General features: G+C 37.6%; 1 protein-coding gene across 3 annotated transcripts in view; it reads left to right on the forward strand.

The window, feature by feature from the left end:
• Positions 1-16,388, forward strand: part of KLHL5 (kelch like family member 5) — an 83,325-nt gene that overhangs the window by 53,986 nt on the left and 12,951 nt on the right. For all 3 annotated transcript variants that reach the window (XM_065907467.1, XM_065907468.1, XM_065907469.1), the window contains 2 exons: positions 4,109-4,295; positions 14,389-14,613. In XM_065907467.1, the coding sequence (XP_065763539.1) occupies positions 4,109-4,295; positions 14,389-14,613 (412 nt within the window). The remainder of the gene's footprint in view (positions 1-4,108; positions 4,296-14,388; positions 14,614-16,388) is intronic.

Consider the following 16,388-nt stretch of genomic DNA (forward strand, 5'->3'; position numbering starts at 1 on the left):
AATAGCTCAAGCTGGAATCCCATCACCTTCACTAGCTTTGTTCATAGTCATGCTTCCTGAGGCCCTGTTGACTTCACATTCCAGGATGTCTGGCTCTAGGTGAGTGATCACACCATCGTGGTTATCTGCGTCATGAAGATCTTCTTTGAATAGTTTTTCTGTGTATTCTTGCCACCTCTGCTTAATATCTTCTGCTTCTGTTAGGTCCATCCCATTTCTGTCCTTTATTGTGCTCATCTTTGCATGAAATGTTTCCTTGGTATCTCTAATTTTCTTCAAGAGATCTCTAGTCTTTCCCGTTCTATTGTTTTCCTCTATTTCTTTGCATTGATCGCTGAGGAAGGCTTTCTTATCTCTCCTTGCTCTTCTTTGGAACTCTGCATTCAAATGAGAATATCTTTCCTCTTCTCCTTTGCGTTTAGCTTCTCTTCTTTTCTCAGCTGTTTGCAAGGCCTTGTCAAGTATGTGAGTGAAGATAAAAATCTACAAATTGAACATGTTTCTCATCTTGTCTAAATGTTTCCACTTTAGTAATTTGCCTTCTTTTTTGGCAGGGAAGGTACACGGTATTACCCTGAAATGCAGAGCGTATGCGAGTCTGTATTTTGTAGTCCTTTCTCAGTGTTTTCTGAAACATTTTCCGAGTGGTGTCTGGTCTCCATTCATCTGGTGCTTATATTGCTGGATTCATATTTTCTTCCATTACTGTCATCTCTCTACTTAAATATAATTAATCCCATTTATTCACAAATTATAGATACTGTCAGCATGCTAAGAAATATATTTTACTGTAGTAACTGTTGAGTCTTCTAAGACTTTACTTTCTCCAATTTTTTCACATTTATTTTTATTTAGAAAAGACTAAAGCATTTGTGTATAACAAGTAATAGAAACATTGAGATTAATCTAAATGAGCCATTTGATGTATATTCATTAATGACTTGTACCAAGTATAACTATATTTTGTGTGCATAGGATAACATGGAATGATTAATATCAGAATTTACACTCTGCCTTAGATCCTGAGACTTACATCTTATTTTTCAGCTTTAATGTTTGTTTTTATTAAAGTATAGTTGATTTGCAATATTGTTAATTTCTATTGTACATCAAAGTGATTGAGTTATACACATGTATAAATTCTTTTTAATATTCCTTTCCATTATGGTTTATCTTAAGATACTGAATGTAGTTTTCTGTGCTATCAGTTATATATATATATATATATATATATATATAATAATTCATATCTGCTAACCCCAACCTCCCACTCCGTTTCCCCCTCAGCTCCCTCCCCCTTAAAAATCACCAGTCTGTTCTGTATGTTGAGACTTCTGTCTCAATTTGGCTTTTTTTGCCTTTCACATGCCCTTCTCAGTTGCCAGATGCCACAAACTATTTTACAGTTACTTTTGTTGGAGACTTCCTTCTCTTTCATTATCAAAATATGAACATAGTCTCAACATTATTAGCCATTAAGTAAATACAAAGTAAACTCACATTTTTCACCCACTCAAGTGGCTGAAAAGAGAAGAGTGGATAGCTGGTGGGAGCATAAATAATGCAGACACCTTCGAAAACAGTTTGGCAGTTTCTTAAACAGTTAAGATAAATGTACCATATGACCTAACAATTGTACTCCTGAAAACAAATCTACATAAAGATTTGCACCCAAATGTTCTCAGCAGCCTTATTCATAATAGCCAAAAACTTGAATGTGCCTATCAGTTGGTGAATGGTTAGATCAAATACGATGTATCCATACAATGAAGTAGTAGTCAACAGTAAAAAGAAATGGATACTGATACATGTTACACATCAGTGAACCTAAAAAACATGATAAATGAAAAAAGCAAGATGCAGGAGACCATGCACTGTATGATCCAATTTGTACAAAGCATCTAAAGCCAAATCTATGGAGACAGATTAGAGCTTGGAACAGGAGATATGAACCGAGATTAACAGTAAACACATTCAGGATCTAATCAGGGTGATGAGAATGTTCCAAAACTGTTTTTATAGTAATGGTTACACAACTTGGTAAATTTACTAAAAATCATTGAACTGTATACTTGAAATGGTGAATTGTACAGTATATAAAATATACCTTAAATTGTCAAATACAATCCTACAGTATATCAGACGGGTAATACACGATGACCAGGAAGATCTTTTTCCAGGAATATAAGAATGGTTGAATGTTAGGAAATCTGTCAAGGTAATTATATCAATAATTTAAAGGAGAAAAAGCCATATAATCGTATCATTAGCTGTATAAAAGATATTTGGAAAAAATTAGCCATTCTTAATTTTAAAACTCTAAAATAGGGAGAGAAGAAAACAACATATCTATAATAAAGATAAGCTATTTAAACATAGTAAAAAATTAAATGCTATAGTAGCTATTTTCCTAAATAGTGAAACACTGAAACCATATCAATTTAAACTATAAGATGGATACTCTTTATCACTCTATTTAACATTGCTTGGAGGGTTTTAGCAATTGCATCAATGAAATGAAAATGATATAATTGGTGTATACATTACAAAAAGGTGTAACTATCCCTATTTGGCAGTTATTATGATTGTATGCCTAACGGGTAGAGTTTGATAAGGGAATGTGGTGAAGTAGTAGGTTAAAATACAGTATGCAATAATCAATAGGATTTTTGTTCTCCAGCAGAAATGCAAAGTGGAAATTCAATAATTTATTTCTAGTAGCAATAAAAATAATAAAACTTGTAGGAATATATTTAATAAAAGGTATGATTCCTACATGAAGAAAACTAAATAGTGGGATGGCTTCTTGAGCTGAAAGATGTATTATAAAAATATAAGTTCTCCCAAAATTAATAAATTTAATGCAGTTCCTATTAGAATTCAAACAGGATCAAGATGGTGACGGGGAATTAGACAAATCTGTCTTGAATTTATATGGAAAGTAAAGACTCAAAAATAGCCCATAAAATTATTAAAATGAATAGTGAAGGTAGATTTATGTCAGATAAGCAAAAAATGTCATAAGACACTGTAATAGGGATTTCCTTGGCAGTCCAGTGATTAAGACTTTGCTAAGTGGTTGACTTTGTTAAGACTTTGCTGTTTTCATCCTTGGTCTGGGAAGTAAGATCCTACATGCACCATGGCCAAAAAAACCAAATCAAAACAAGCAATATTGTAACAAATTCAATGACGACTTTTAAAAAAAGATACTGTAGTATTAGGAAAGGAATAGGCAAATATATCAGTGGAACAGAATAGAGAATAAAAAAACAGATCTCATATATCTTGAGACGACTATGATCAAGGATCAGTTCAGTTGGGAAATGGAGGGAATTATTTTGGTCTAGAACTAGCTATTCGTCTGGAAGAAAAAGTATTTCTCAGCTCATACTCTGTTTAAAAATTAACTTCATATGAATTAGTATCCTAAATGAAAGAAATAAGGCAATAAAGAGGTAAGTAAAGGGGATGGAGAATCAAGCACAAAAGAAGAGAAAGTCATCTTTTTTTAAAAAATTCATCTTTTAAAGGTAGGCTGTAACCATACTTATGCATTTATGTAAAATTATGTAGAATTTATGTATGCATTTATGTAAAAAATGTAGAATTCAATGAAGTACAAGGAATTTTATTTCTTTTAAAATAATCAACCATTCGGCGTTCTTTGCCCCTTGGAAAAATTGTAGTTTGTTTTTGCTGTTGTTCCTGGTTGAACATTCCTTAGAGAGGCCAGATAAATGTGGTCTAGTCAACTCCCACTTACAATTATTCTTCAGTTAAAACTATTTCTAACTTAGTTAAATGATTTATTTTAGAAAATCTGGAAAATATAGAAATATACCAGAAAAGTTATTTTAAAAAGCACCAGTTTCCCCACTACCCAGAGATAAGCACTATTAAGATTTTAAAGCATACCACTTTTCCTTAGTTCTGTTTTTCAGTAAAATGTAAATTTTGCAACTGTTGAGTATTTTAGTTAAAAATAGATGTCCAGACTTGGATTTTTTTTAATGAGATAATTTCCATTTGTGAACGTTTGTGTTTATTCTTTTAGCCTCATTATTTGCTTGATCGGTCAATATACATACTCACTATTTTTTTCTAGTTCCTAGCAGACATGGAAAATAATGCACTTTTTCGAGATGATATAGAATGTCAGAAACTGATTATGGAAGCAATGAAGTATCACTTACTACCAGAGAGACGGCCCATGTTACAGAGTCCTCGGACAAAACCCAGGAAGTCAACTGTTGGTACATTATTTGCAGTTGGAGGAATGGATTCAACAAAAGGTATGAAATAATCTTTTATTTGAAGAAACATACAAAATGAATTTTTGTTTTTCTTTGAAGTATAGCTGATTCACAGTGTTGTTAGTGGGAGGTGTACAGCAGAGTGATTCAGCTATACATAGCCATATAGCCACTGTTTGAGATTCCTTTCCCATATGGGTCGTTACAGAATACTGAATTCCCTTTGCTATACAGTAGGTCCTTGTTAGTTATCTATTTTATATATAGTAATGTATACATGTCAATTCCAGTTTCCCAATTTATCCCTCCCCTCTTTTCCTTGTTATCCATAAGATTGTTTTCTACATCTGTAACTCTATCTCTCTTTTGTAAAGAAGTTCATTTGTACCTTTTTTTTAGATTCCACATATAAGCTATGTCATATGATATTTGTCCTTCTCTGACTTACTTCACTCAGTGTGAAAATCTCTGGGTCCATCCATGTTGGTGCAAATGGCATTATTTTGTTCTTTTTAATGTCTGAGTAGTATTCCATTATATATGCATATCTTATTATATATAATATATACATATGTATACGACATCTTTTTATCCGTTCATCTGTCCATGGACATTTAGGTTGCTTTCTTGCCTTGGCTATTGTAAATAGTGCTGCGGTGAACATCGGGGTACATGTATCTTTTTGAAAGAAAACAGAAAAGATGAATTAGTAACAACTAAGGCTTATGAGCTGCTTGGAGAAGTAGCTGATTCTAGCACTGAGGTAGGAAAAGTACAAGGTAAGCCTAGGACAACTTGTAGTGCCAGAAAGTAAGGACGTGCCCAGTGATGGAAGCAGATCAAGAGATACAGCAGACAGTTTGTAAGGGCTACCACTGTTCCAACCTGGGAGAATTTCAACATCAAAATAAATAATGGTAGCAAAAGATTGTAAATAAGTATTCATGAATTCATACTGATACAAACAGAAGGAGAAGGGAATGCTCTTCCGTACAGTAGAATACCAACTAATTAAAATATAGAAGCAAAGATGGGATTAGAAAAAGCACCATTTGGCAATCATCATATTAATAAGTAATTCAGTCAATCATCAGTTCTCTAAGACTCATAGGTGAAAGTTTTTGAGAGCAGGATCTTTAGTCTCAAAGTATCTCCCAGTCACTTGCTTATTAGTCAAGCATAAGTTATGTCTTATGGTAGAGAGACTTGACACACAACACCTAAACCAAATAATCGATATTGGCAATTTTGGCAATCGGTGATCATATTGTCAGTAAAGAGACTCAGCAGCAGCCTGTGCTTATGTGATGTACTGAGAACTCACCTGGACTTCTGTGGTATTCCTGCCAAAAGCGTGTAATATGGACTTAATCATAGGAAAAAGACAAACTCAAATTGAGAGACATGCTACAAAATAACTTATCCAAAGTATTCCAAAATGTCATCATCATGAAATACAAAAAGAAAAAGATTTAGGAATTTGTCTCAGATTACAGAGGTATGACAGCTTCTACAATACATCATCTTGGATTCTCGTTTGCTATGAAGGACATTAAAGTGAAAGTTGCTCAGTAGTGTCTGACTCTTTGCAACCCCGTGGATAGTCCATGGAATTCTCCAGACCAGAGTACTAGAGTGGGTAACTGTTCCCTTCTCCAGGGGATCTTCCCAGCCCAGGGATCGAACTCAGGTCTCCCACATTGCAAGCGAATTCTTTACCAGCTGAGCCACAAGGGAAGCCCAAGAATACTGGCTGGATAGCCTATCCCTTCTCCAGTGAATCTTCCCAACCCAGGAATCAAGCCGGAGTCTCCTGCATTGCAGAGTGTTTACCAGCTGAGCTGCCAAGGAAACCATAATTGGGACAAATGATGAAATCCAAATAAGGTCTGTAGATTAGATAGCAGCATTGTATAAATGTTGATTTCCAGATTTTGATGATTGTATTGTGGTTTTGTAAGAGGATTTGTGGTTTAGAAGAAGCAACACTGAAATATTTAAGGATACAGGGGCACCTTGATTCCCAGTGGCTCAGTGGTAAAGAATCCACTTGCAATACAGGAGATGTGGGTTTGGTCCCTGGGTCAGGAAGATTTCCTGGAGGAGGATGTGACAACCCACTCCAGTATTCTTGCTTAGGAAACCCCATGGACAGAGAGACCTGGCGTGCCACAGTCTGGGGTCACAAAGAGTCAGATAACTAAGCATGCATGGTCATCATTTTTGCAACTTACTCTGATGAAACAGTTCAGAAAAACATTCATGCATACACATGTACATACATAGATAACAGTGTAAAATATAAATATGCACGAAATCTAGGTCAAGAGTATCTGGAAATCTTTGTACCCTTCTTGCAGCATTTGTTATTCATAGTAACGTTAATAACAACAAGCACCATGCCCAATGCCTACTCAGTGCCAGGTATTGTGCTAGAAGCTTTCTGTTTATGTGTATGGATTTTTTCTCAGCATACATTGATCTCCTCTTCCTCTGAATTCCTAGTACTAATAATTTGCAGGCCCCTGACAATACCTATGACTTCTGGCTACCTCTGTGGTCTCAGTTCTCTTGTATTACTTGTATGACTAAAACTCTGATGCAGTGATCATATCTAAAGGTTTCTCCTCTATGTGATATTTCTAAGAAATGTCAAAACATGAGCTCTAATTGAGAATCTTGCATTGTTATTTAACTTTTAGGTTATAAAATATAAATAAATATAAACATAGCTATTATTGCACATAGCATATAGTGCTATGTATATGTAGATGCTTAAGTTTTAAATATAGACTTGATGACTCAGTGTTATAGAAATACATAAAGATAACTGATTGGAGTTATAATATAAGTATTTGAACATTTTTGGAGACCTCCACTGTCCAGATAACTGATCTGCAAATACTTATTAAATAACCTGCTATATGTCCGGAGCTGGTGCTTAGCTTTGTAGTCATTACCAGCATTTAACTCTTCTCTTCAGTCTTTCCTTCTCTTTTTCAAGGCTTTAACTGCTATCTCTGTATTAATTATACTCTCACATTTTGATTTTTTATCATTTATTTTATTGAAGTATAATTGATTTACAGTATTGTGTTAACTTCTGCTGTATAGCAAAGTGATTCAGTTCTGTATACATCCATTTTTATTTTCTATTCCATGATGGTTTATCATAGGATATTGAATATAGTTCCCTGTGGTATACAGTAGGACCTTGTTTTAACATCTTCTATAAAAAGGTTTGTATTTGCTGATCCCAAACTCCCAGGTCATCCCTCCCCCACCTCCCCTCCTCCTTGGCAACCACATGTATACTCTGTGCCTGTGAGTCTGTTTCTGTTTGGTAGATAAGTTCATTCGTGTCACATTTCAGATTCTGCAAAATAAGTCTTGCACTTTGATTTTATTCTCATATTTCCAACTTGTATAAAATACCTGTTTGACATTTGGTTTTCACCTTAAACGTCATGTATTCAAATTTTCTCTGACCGTGTCTCTCAGACTTGAGAACTTGTGATCATAGTTCAGTGCTCCTCAGAGGACATCAGCTCTGGCTCATTTAAGCAAATAAGGAATTTACTGGGCGGCTATTGAGAAATGGATAGGACTGCATTCACTGTCCCTGCTTCTTTATAAATCCTGCTTTAGGTTTTAAATTCCAGGTTCAGACATCCATTTGACTAGCTTTAGGTCAGTCATAGGCCCTAAAATTCCAAAGACAATGACTGTCTTAAGTCCAGAAAAGAGGACTTGTATGTATACACATGATTGACTCACATTGCCTTACAGTAGAAACTATCACATCATTGTAAAGTAACTATACTCCAATAAAGATTCTTTTAAAAAAGAAAGATCTGCCTATTCAGTTTTCTGGGAGATGGGTTCCTGGCTCCCTTCAAGGCTCACACATACACAGGAAGAGTCCCCAAACTTGGGAAAGGAGCTTGAATTCTAAGTAGCCAAGTAAACAATACTTATCTCCTCTCTCCTTCTCTCCCTCAAACTTACATTCTGATAGTCACCAAGTGACTTCTTTCAAATGACTCCTGATTCTTCCAAATCTCCACTGCTGTCTTGATAACTCTAGTTAGCCTTCTCTCAACTCACAGGTTTTGATTATGTTAATTTTGTGGGAGTAGCATTCATTATATTGTTAATAAATGTCAGGTATTATGCTAAGGACTTGACCTACATTATTTCATTTCATCTTCCTAGCAACTTGCAGAGCTGTATGTTATTACTGCCCTCTTTTACAGAAGAGGATACTGAGACAGTGAAGTTAAATAACTTTCCTAGATTCACACAACTAATTAGCGATGGAATCAAGATGCAGATAGGCATTTTGACTTTGGACACTATACTCTGCTTAATTCCCATGTTAACTCTTCTGTTAACATGCCACTGCTGTGCTCAAAAGCTTTAGCAATCTTTAGTTCTTTACTGCACAAGGTATGAATTCCTCTCTCTAGGTTTCAAGACTTTCTGTAATCTGGCCTTTGCAGTTTGACCAAATTTATTTCTAAGCCTCTCCTAATAATCAAATACTCTGAGGTTCTGTCCTACTCAAGCTATCTTCCCAGGCCTTATCTTATTCCCATTGTCTTTATAATGACGAGCAATTTGCATTAGTTACATAGGAGTCTAATTATTGAGTTCTTGGTCCCTTCATATATCTGTTTAGTATAGGACCCCCCCCCCCCAAATGAGCTAGTAATGGTTCTGAATAGCCACTAAAATGATATCAGGATATATTTGTGCTTACTTTTTTTTTAAAGGTCAATCCTTCAGCATAAATTAGGGAAGTTCCAAGCTTTTACATAGGATTTTTACAATTACTAAGATTTTGTTATTTGGAGGTAACATTTTTTTAAGATACGTGTTTCAGATTTTAAGATCTTACATCTTTAAGAATTGCATTTGATATTAACAAAAGAGTTCTTAGTTACTAGTTCATATGACTCTGATACTGCTTAGTGAACTGTTTCTAAAAGGAATAACTTAAAATTCAAATTAGAAATCTTTAAATTCGTTAGTGAGGAGAGATAATTAGCAGGGCCTTTTTATTTGAGGAAGAAAGAAGTTTTTAAGGTCAAGTTTAGAGTGATGATTCAGTACACTATTACATAAAATATTTGTATCAGTTAAGTCTCATTTTGGCTAAAAATCACAAAGATTATTCAAATTCAAAAATATTTTTCAACAGCGCTATATACAACAGAGTCTTATCATATGACATTTGAGAATGCACCGATGGAAAAAGACTCGGTATTTATCTCAAATAACTTAAAACTTTTATAAGGTAAATAAAAATAGTAAAACTAGTTTAAGAAAAATATATGCATACACACAGCCTTGGTGTCTCAGCAGTAAAGAGTCTGCCTGCCTGCAATGTAAGAGACTCGATAGGAGCTATGGGTTCAGTTCCTGGGTCTGGAAGATTCCCCTGGAGAAGGAAATGACAACCCACTGCCGTATTCTTGCCTGGAAAATCCCATGAACAGAGGAGCTTGGCGGGCTGCAGTCCCTGGGGTTGCAAAAGAACTGGACACAACTTTTCAACTAAACAACAACAAAAATATGCATACACACACGTAGTAAAGACTTCCAAGGTTTCTTGCCATATGTATAATGGCAAAACCATTTCTGAATTTTAGGAGACATCAATAGCATCAGTGCTCTGATGACCTAGTTGTGACAGATATTTCAGAATAAATGCTTGTCTTGATTGTAGTGCTATAAGAATAGCACTGATTGCATGTTGTATTAGAGGCTTAGAAGAGAGAAGTAAAGTAGACACTAATTGAACTCTTCATAACTGAGAGTTTTCATGTATTTTGCATCGATCACTGAGGAAGGCTTTCTTATCTCTCTTTGCTATTCTTTGGAACTCTGCATTCAAATGGGAATATCTTTCCTTTTCTCCTTTGCTTTTTGCTTCTCTTCTTTTCACAGCTATTTAAGGCCGCCTCAGACAGCTCTTGTGCTTTTTTGCATTTCTTTTTCTTGGGGATGGTCTTGATCCCTGTCTCCTGTACAATGTCACGAACCTCTGTCCATAGCTCATCAGGCGCTCTGTCTATCAGATCTAGTTCCTTAAAATCCATTTCTCACTTCCACTGTATAGTCGTAAGGGATTTGATTTAGGTCATACCTGAACGGTCTAGTGGTTTTCTCCACTTCCATTTCAGTCTGAATTTGACAATAAGGAGTTCATGATCTGAGCCACAGTCAGCTCCCAATCTTGTTTTTGCTGACTGTATAGAGCTTCTCCATCTTTGACTGCAAAGCATATAATCAGTCTTATTTCGGTGTCGACCATCTGGTGATGTCCATGTGTAGAGTCTTCTCTTGTGTGGTTGGAAGATTGTGTTTGCTATGACCAGTGTGTTCTCTTGGCAGAACTCTTATTAGCCTTTGCTAATGAAGCCCTGCTTCATTCTGTACTCCAAAGCCAAATTTGCCTGTTACTCCAGGTGTTTCTTGACTTCCTACTTTTGCATTCCAGTCCCCTATAATGAAAAGGACATCTTTTTTGGGTGTTAGTTCTAGAATGTCTTGTAGGTCTTCATAGAACTGTTCAGCTTCTTCAGTGTTACTGGTCAGGGCATAGACTTGGATTACCGTGATATTGAATGGTTTGCCTTGGAAACAAACAGAGATCATTCTGTCATTTTTGAGATTGTATCCAAGTACTCTTTGCATTTTGGATTCTTTGGTTGACTATGATGGCTACTCCATTTCTTTTAAGGGATTCCTGCCCACAGTAGTAGATATAATGGTTATCTGAGTTAAATTCACCCATTCCAGTCCATCTTAGTTCGCTGATTCCTAAAATGTCGATGTTCACTCTTGTCATCTCCTATTTGACCACTTCCAATTTGCCTTGATTCATGGACCTAACATTCCAGGTTCCTATGCAATATTGCTCTTTACAGCATCAAACCTTGCTTCTATCACCAGTCCCATCCACAACTAGGTGTTGTTTTTGCTTTGGCTCCATCCCTTCATTCTTTCTGGAGTTATTTCTCCACTGATCTCCAATAGCATATTGGGCATCTACCGACCTGGGGATTTCATCTTTCAGTGTTCTCTCTTTTCACCTTTTCATACTGTTCATGGGGTTCCCAAGGCAAGAATACTGAAGCAGTTTGCGATTCCCTTCTCCAGTGGACCACATTCTGTCAGACCTCTCCACCTTGACCCGTCCATCTTTGGTGGCCTGACATGGCATGGCTTAGTTTAATTGAGTTAGATAAGGCTGTGGTCCATGTGATCAGATTGGCCTGTTGTCTGTGATTGTGGTTTTAGTCTGTCTGCCCTCTGATCCCCTCTCTCAGTGCCTACCGTCTTACTTGGGTTTCTCTTGCTTTGGATGTGGGGTATCTCTTCACGGCTGCTCCAGCAAAGCACAGCCACCGCTCCTTACCTTGGACGTGGGGTAGCTCCTCTCAGCCACTGCCGAGAATGGGAAAGACTGGAGATGTCTTCAAGAAAATTAGAGATACCAAGGGAACATTTCGTGCAAAGATGGTCTCAATAAAGGACAGAAATGATAGGGACTTAACAGAAGTAGAAGATATTAAGAAGAGGTGGCAAGAATACACAGAAGAACTATACAAAAAAGATCTTCACGACCCAGATAATCATGATGGTGTGATCACTCTCCTAGAGCCAGACATCCTGGAATGTGAAGTCAAGAGGGCCTTAGGAAGCATCACTACTAACAAAGCTAGTGGAGGTGATTGAATTCCAGTTGAGCTATTTCAAATCCTGAAAGATGATGCTGTGAAAGTGCTGCAGTCAATTTGGCAGCAAATTTGGAAAATTCAGCAGTGGCCACAGGACTGGAAAAGGTCAGTTTGCATTCCAGTCCCAAAGAAAGGCAATGTCAAAGAATGCTCAAACTACCGCAGAGTTGCACTCATCTCACAGCTAGTAAAGTAATGCTCAAAATTCTCCAAGCCAGGCTTCAACAGTATGTGAACTGTGAACTTCCAGATGTTCAAACTGGATTTAGAAAAGGCAGAGGAACCAGAGATCAAATTGCCAACATCCACTGGATCATAGAAAAAGCAAGAGAGTTCCAGAAAAACATCTATTTCTGCTTTATTGACTATGCCAAAGCCTTTGACTGTGTGGATCACGATAAACTGTGGGAAATTCTGAAAGAGATGGGAGTACCTGACCAACTGACCTGCCTCTTGAGAAACCTGTATGCAGGTCAGGAAGCAACAGTTAGAACTGGACATGAAACAACAGACTGGTTCCAAATAGGATAAGGAGTACGTCAAGGCTGTATATTGTCACCCTGCTTATTGAACTTATATGCAGAGTATGTCATGAGAAATGCTGGGCTGGAGGAAGCACAAGCTGGAATCAAGATTGCCAGGAGAAATATCAATAACCTCAGATATGCAGTTGATACCACCCTTATGGCAGAAAACAAAGAACTAAAGAGCCTCTTGATGAAAGTGAAAGATGAGAGTGAAAAAGTTAGCTTAACACTCAACATTCAGAAAACTAAGATCATGGCATCTAGTCCCATCATTTCATGGCAAATAGATGGGGAAACAGTGGAAACAGTGGCTGTTTTTTTTTTTTTTTTTTTTTTTTTGAGCTCCAAAATCACTGCAGATGGTGATAGCAGCCATGAAATTATCAGATGCTTACTCCTTGGAAGGAAAGTTATGACCAACCTAAATAGCATATTAAAAAGCAGAGACATTACTTTGTCAACAAAGGTCCATCTAGTGAAAGCTACGGTTTTTCCAGTGGTCATGTATGGATGTGAGAGTTGGACTATAAAGAAAGCTGAGCACCAAAGAATTGATGCTTTTGAACTATGGTGTTAGAGAAGACTCTTGAGAGTCCCTTGGACTGCAAGGAGATCCAACCAGTCCATCCTAAAGGAGATCAGTCCTAGGTGTTCACTGGAAGAACTGATGTTGAAGCTGAAACTCCAATACTTTGGCCACCTGATGCAAAGAGCTGACTCATTTGAAAAGACCCTGATGCTGGGAAAGATTGAGGGCAGGAGGAAAAGGGGTCGACAGAGCATGAGATGGTTGGATGGCATCACCGATTCAATGGACATGGGTTTGGGTGGACTCTGGGAGTTGGTGATGGACAGGGAGGCCTCGCGTGCTGTGGTTCATGGGTTCGCAAAGAGTCAGACACGACTGAGCAACTGAACTGAACTGAACTAACTGAGGGTTGGCTCTTTGTTTAAAGGAGTAGGTCTTTTTTTTTTTCCCTTAACTCCACTGTTCTTCCCTCATAAAGAAAACAGATGAGTTCTTTGAATATTCTAATTCTTAATGACATGTAGATACCATCATTCCCTAAACTCTCACCTCTTAGGGTTCTCAAAGCATTGCATCCACTCTTAAGCTCTTGTCCTTCCTGGTTTCAGTGAAGTGCGTATCCCCTCCTCCTGTGAAAGCCAGCCTCTCACCTGGCCCTGACACTGCCCTTTCTTGCCTTCTCAGGAACTCGCACCGTTAAATAGGAGCCCTTCGTCTCCTGTATTTTCAGCTTCCTTCCCCACAGCTAGATCCTTCCCATTAACTCAGGTTTACCCACTTTTATAAACAAAACAAAACTTCCCTCAACCCACCAAATAATTCTTATCTCTCTCCACCTTTTTGTAGCCAGACTTCTTAGAGGAATGGTTGATGCCCATCATCTCCATTTCCTCACTTCCCAGTCCTATCTCAACTGCTCAAACAAAGGACTGTCCCTAGAGTCATGAGTGACCTCCATGTAGCTAAATTCAGTCATACATTTTAGTCTTCATCTTACTTGATCCTGTCAGCAGCTGTGCCCTTTTTTACTCTGGTTCTATCATGCTAAACTACCCTGCTTTCTTCCCTTCTGGCTGTTGCTTCTCAGCCCTCTTTGACAGACAGTCCTTTCTCACTTGACCTTCTAGTACCAGAGTCTGGTGTATGCACTAGAGAGGAGGAGATGAGGGCAGGGATACAAGCATGGTTGCGATCATGCAGGTGCTTATTGGAACATATTAGAAGTATTATTGTCAGTGCTAATCCTGTGCTTTTATATGCCTGAGTTCATAAAACACTCAATGATGGTGAGCTTTTTATTTGCATAACTTCTTTCTGTTACTATTAAGGAGCAACAAGCATCGAAAAGTATGACCTTCGTACAAATATGTGGACCCCTGTAGCAAATATGAACGGGCGGAGGCTGCAGTTCGGCGTCGCGGTGTTAGATGAGAAACTGTACGTGGTTGGAGGAAGAGATGGACTGAAGACTTTGAACACTGTAGAATGCTACAACCCGAAAACAAAAACTTGGAGTGTGATGCCTCCTATGTCTACACACAGGCATGGCCTTGGTGAGATAACTGCAGATTTATTCATACTTTCATGTATAGGCCTGTACGGCATTTTCACTGTCTTCACCTGGCAGAAGATCAGTGTCCCAGCTGCTGAGCCAGCAGCAGTCGCCAGCATCCCCTCATGCTCCGTGTTATCTGAGAAGCAGAAGCAGAGAAAACAAGCATGTGCATGTGTAGCCAGCACAAGTGAAAACATGTATATTTAAGAATTATGGTGTCGCACGATGGACTGACAAGCCTCCATTGGACATATGTGTTCTATGTTGACATTTAGTGTTACCTAATTGAAATGCTTATTTAAAAATCCTTAGCATTATTTTTTTTTCATGTATATTCCTTGGTTTTTAAGCAGAAATGAATAAGATGCAGAAAATTTTTGAGGTAGCACAGAGAATGTCGTGATAGAGACTTTTCATTCTGTAATTCAGTAATTCACTGAGCAAATACTGACCAGCATGTGGTGTGTGCCATGCTGTCTGTTCTGTGGGTATATAAAGAGGAGGAAGACACTGTCTTTATCTTCAGAAACTGATGACTTATTCTGAAATGGACAGAAGAGAATTTAGGGATCTTGTATCAGATGACTTCTCTTTTCTCATAGGAAAAAAATGGAAAGAATTGTTTGCTGAGAGTGAAGAGGTGGACATATTATAAAATTAGATGGGGCTTGAAATGTATATATATCATCCAGATTTTGCTATATAACAAACCACTCCAAAACTTAGAAGCTTAAACCAAGAATCATTTCTTTAGCTCATGAATCTGTGCATCAGCTGGGCAGTTCTTCTGCTCTGGGCTGACTTAGAAGATTTCCGCTGGGTTTTCTCATGACTCTGGAGTAGGAAGGCAGGCTAGTTGGCGGTTGATCTAGAGTGGCCTCACTCTCGTGTACAGTGGTACACAGTCTATCAGCCGAGGCCGCAAAGGCAATTGGGCCACGTGCCTCTAGTCATTCAGGCTGGTCCAGTATTCTCATGGTGGCAGTCACAGGGTTTCAAAAGCAGCAAGAGAAAGTAAGTCCCAGTGCACAAGCATTTTTCAAGCTGCTTCTTACCTCATGTTTGCTAATATCCCATTGGCTAAAATAAGTCACATGGGCAAGCCCTGATTCAAAAGGTAGAAAAATAGACTCCACTTCTTGATGGGAAGACTTACAGAATCACATTGCGGATAGACATGTCTTCTGGGAAAGGGAGAATTTGTTACCATATTGTCAATTTATCACAGTTTGGAAAAGGCTTAAAATAGTTGCAATAAAGAATCTGATAGGTTATCATAAAAGATGAATGAGTTACAGTGAAGAGATAGTTGAGTTTAGATAGCCTGGCTTTATACTATACCCAGTTTATTAATACTGAGCACTAGAGTGGAGATTGCCCAAAATGCCAGTGAAAATTATCTAGGCATGAAGCTTGGTATAGTAATGGGAACAGCAAAAGATCAAAGGGACAAGGGATTCTACTAGTTGCAATTAGCGTTCAGTGAAAGATGATCTTAAGTTTCAAGTTAGATAAGGAAATAAAACCAGAGAGTTGGGGCTAAGGTATTGAGAGAGGAGCTTAAATTAACTACATGAATTTCAGCAAACAAAACTAAAACAGTAATCTTGAGTCCATAAAATCAATTGTTACATAGGCACAAAATGGGAAGATGTATCTTAAAAGCAGCATGAACAAGGCTTATAAATTTGTGTTGAGCATAAAATCCAGGGTCAAAAGTATGATTCATCTGCAAATGTTCCCCTATTTTGGGGAAAAGAAACTCAATGTAGT

The sequence above is a fragment of the Muntiacus reevesi genome, chromosome 16, assembly GCF_963930625.1.
Source record: "Muntiacus reevesi chromosome 16, mMunRee1.1, whole genome shotgun sequence".
Taxonomy (NCBI): Eukaryota; Metazoa; Chordata; class Mammalia; order Artiodactyla; family Cervidae; genus Muntiacus; species Muntiacus reevesi.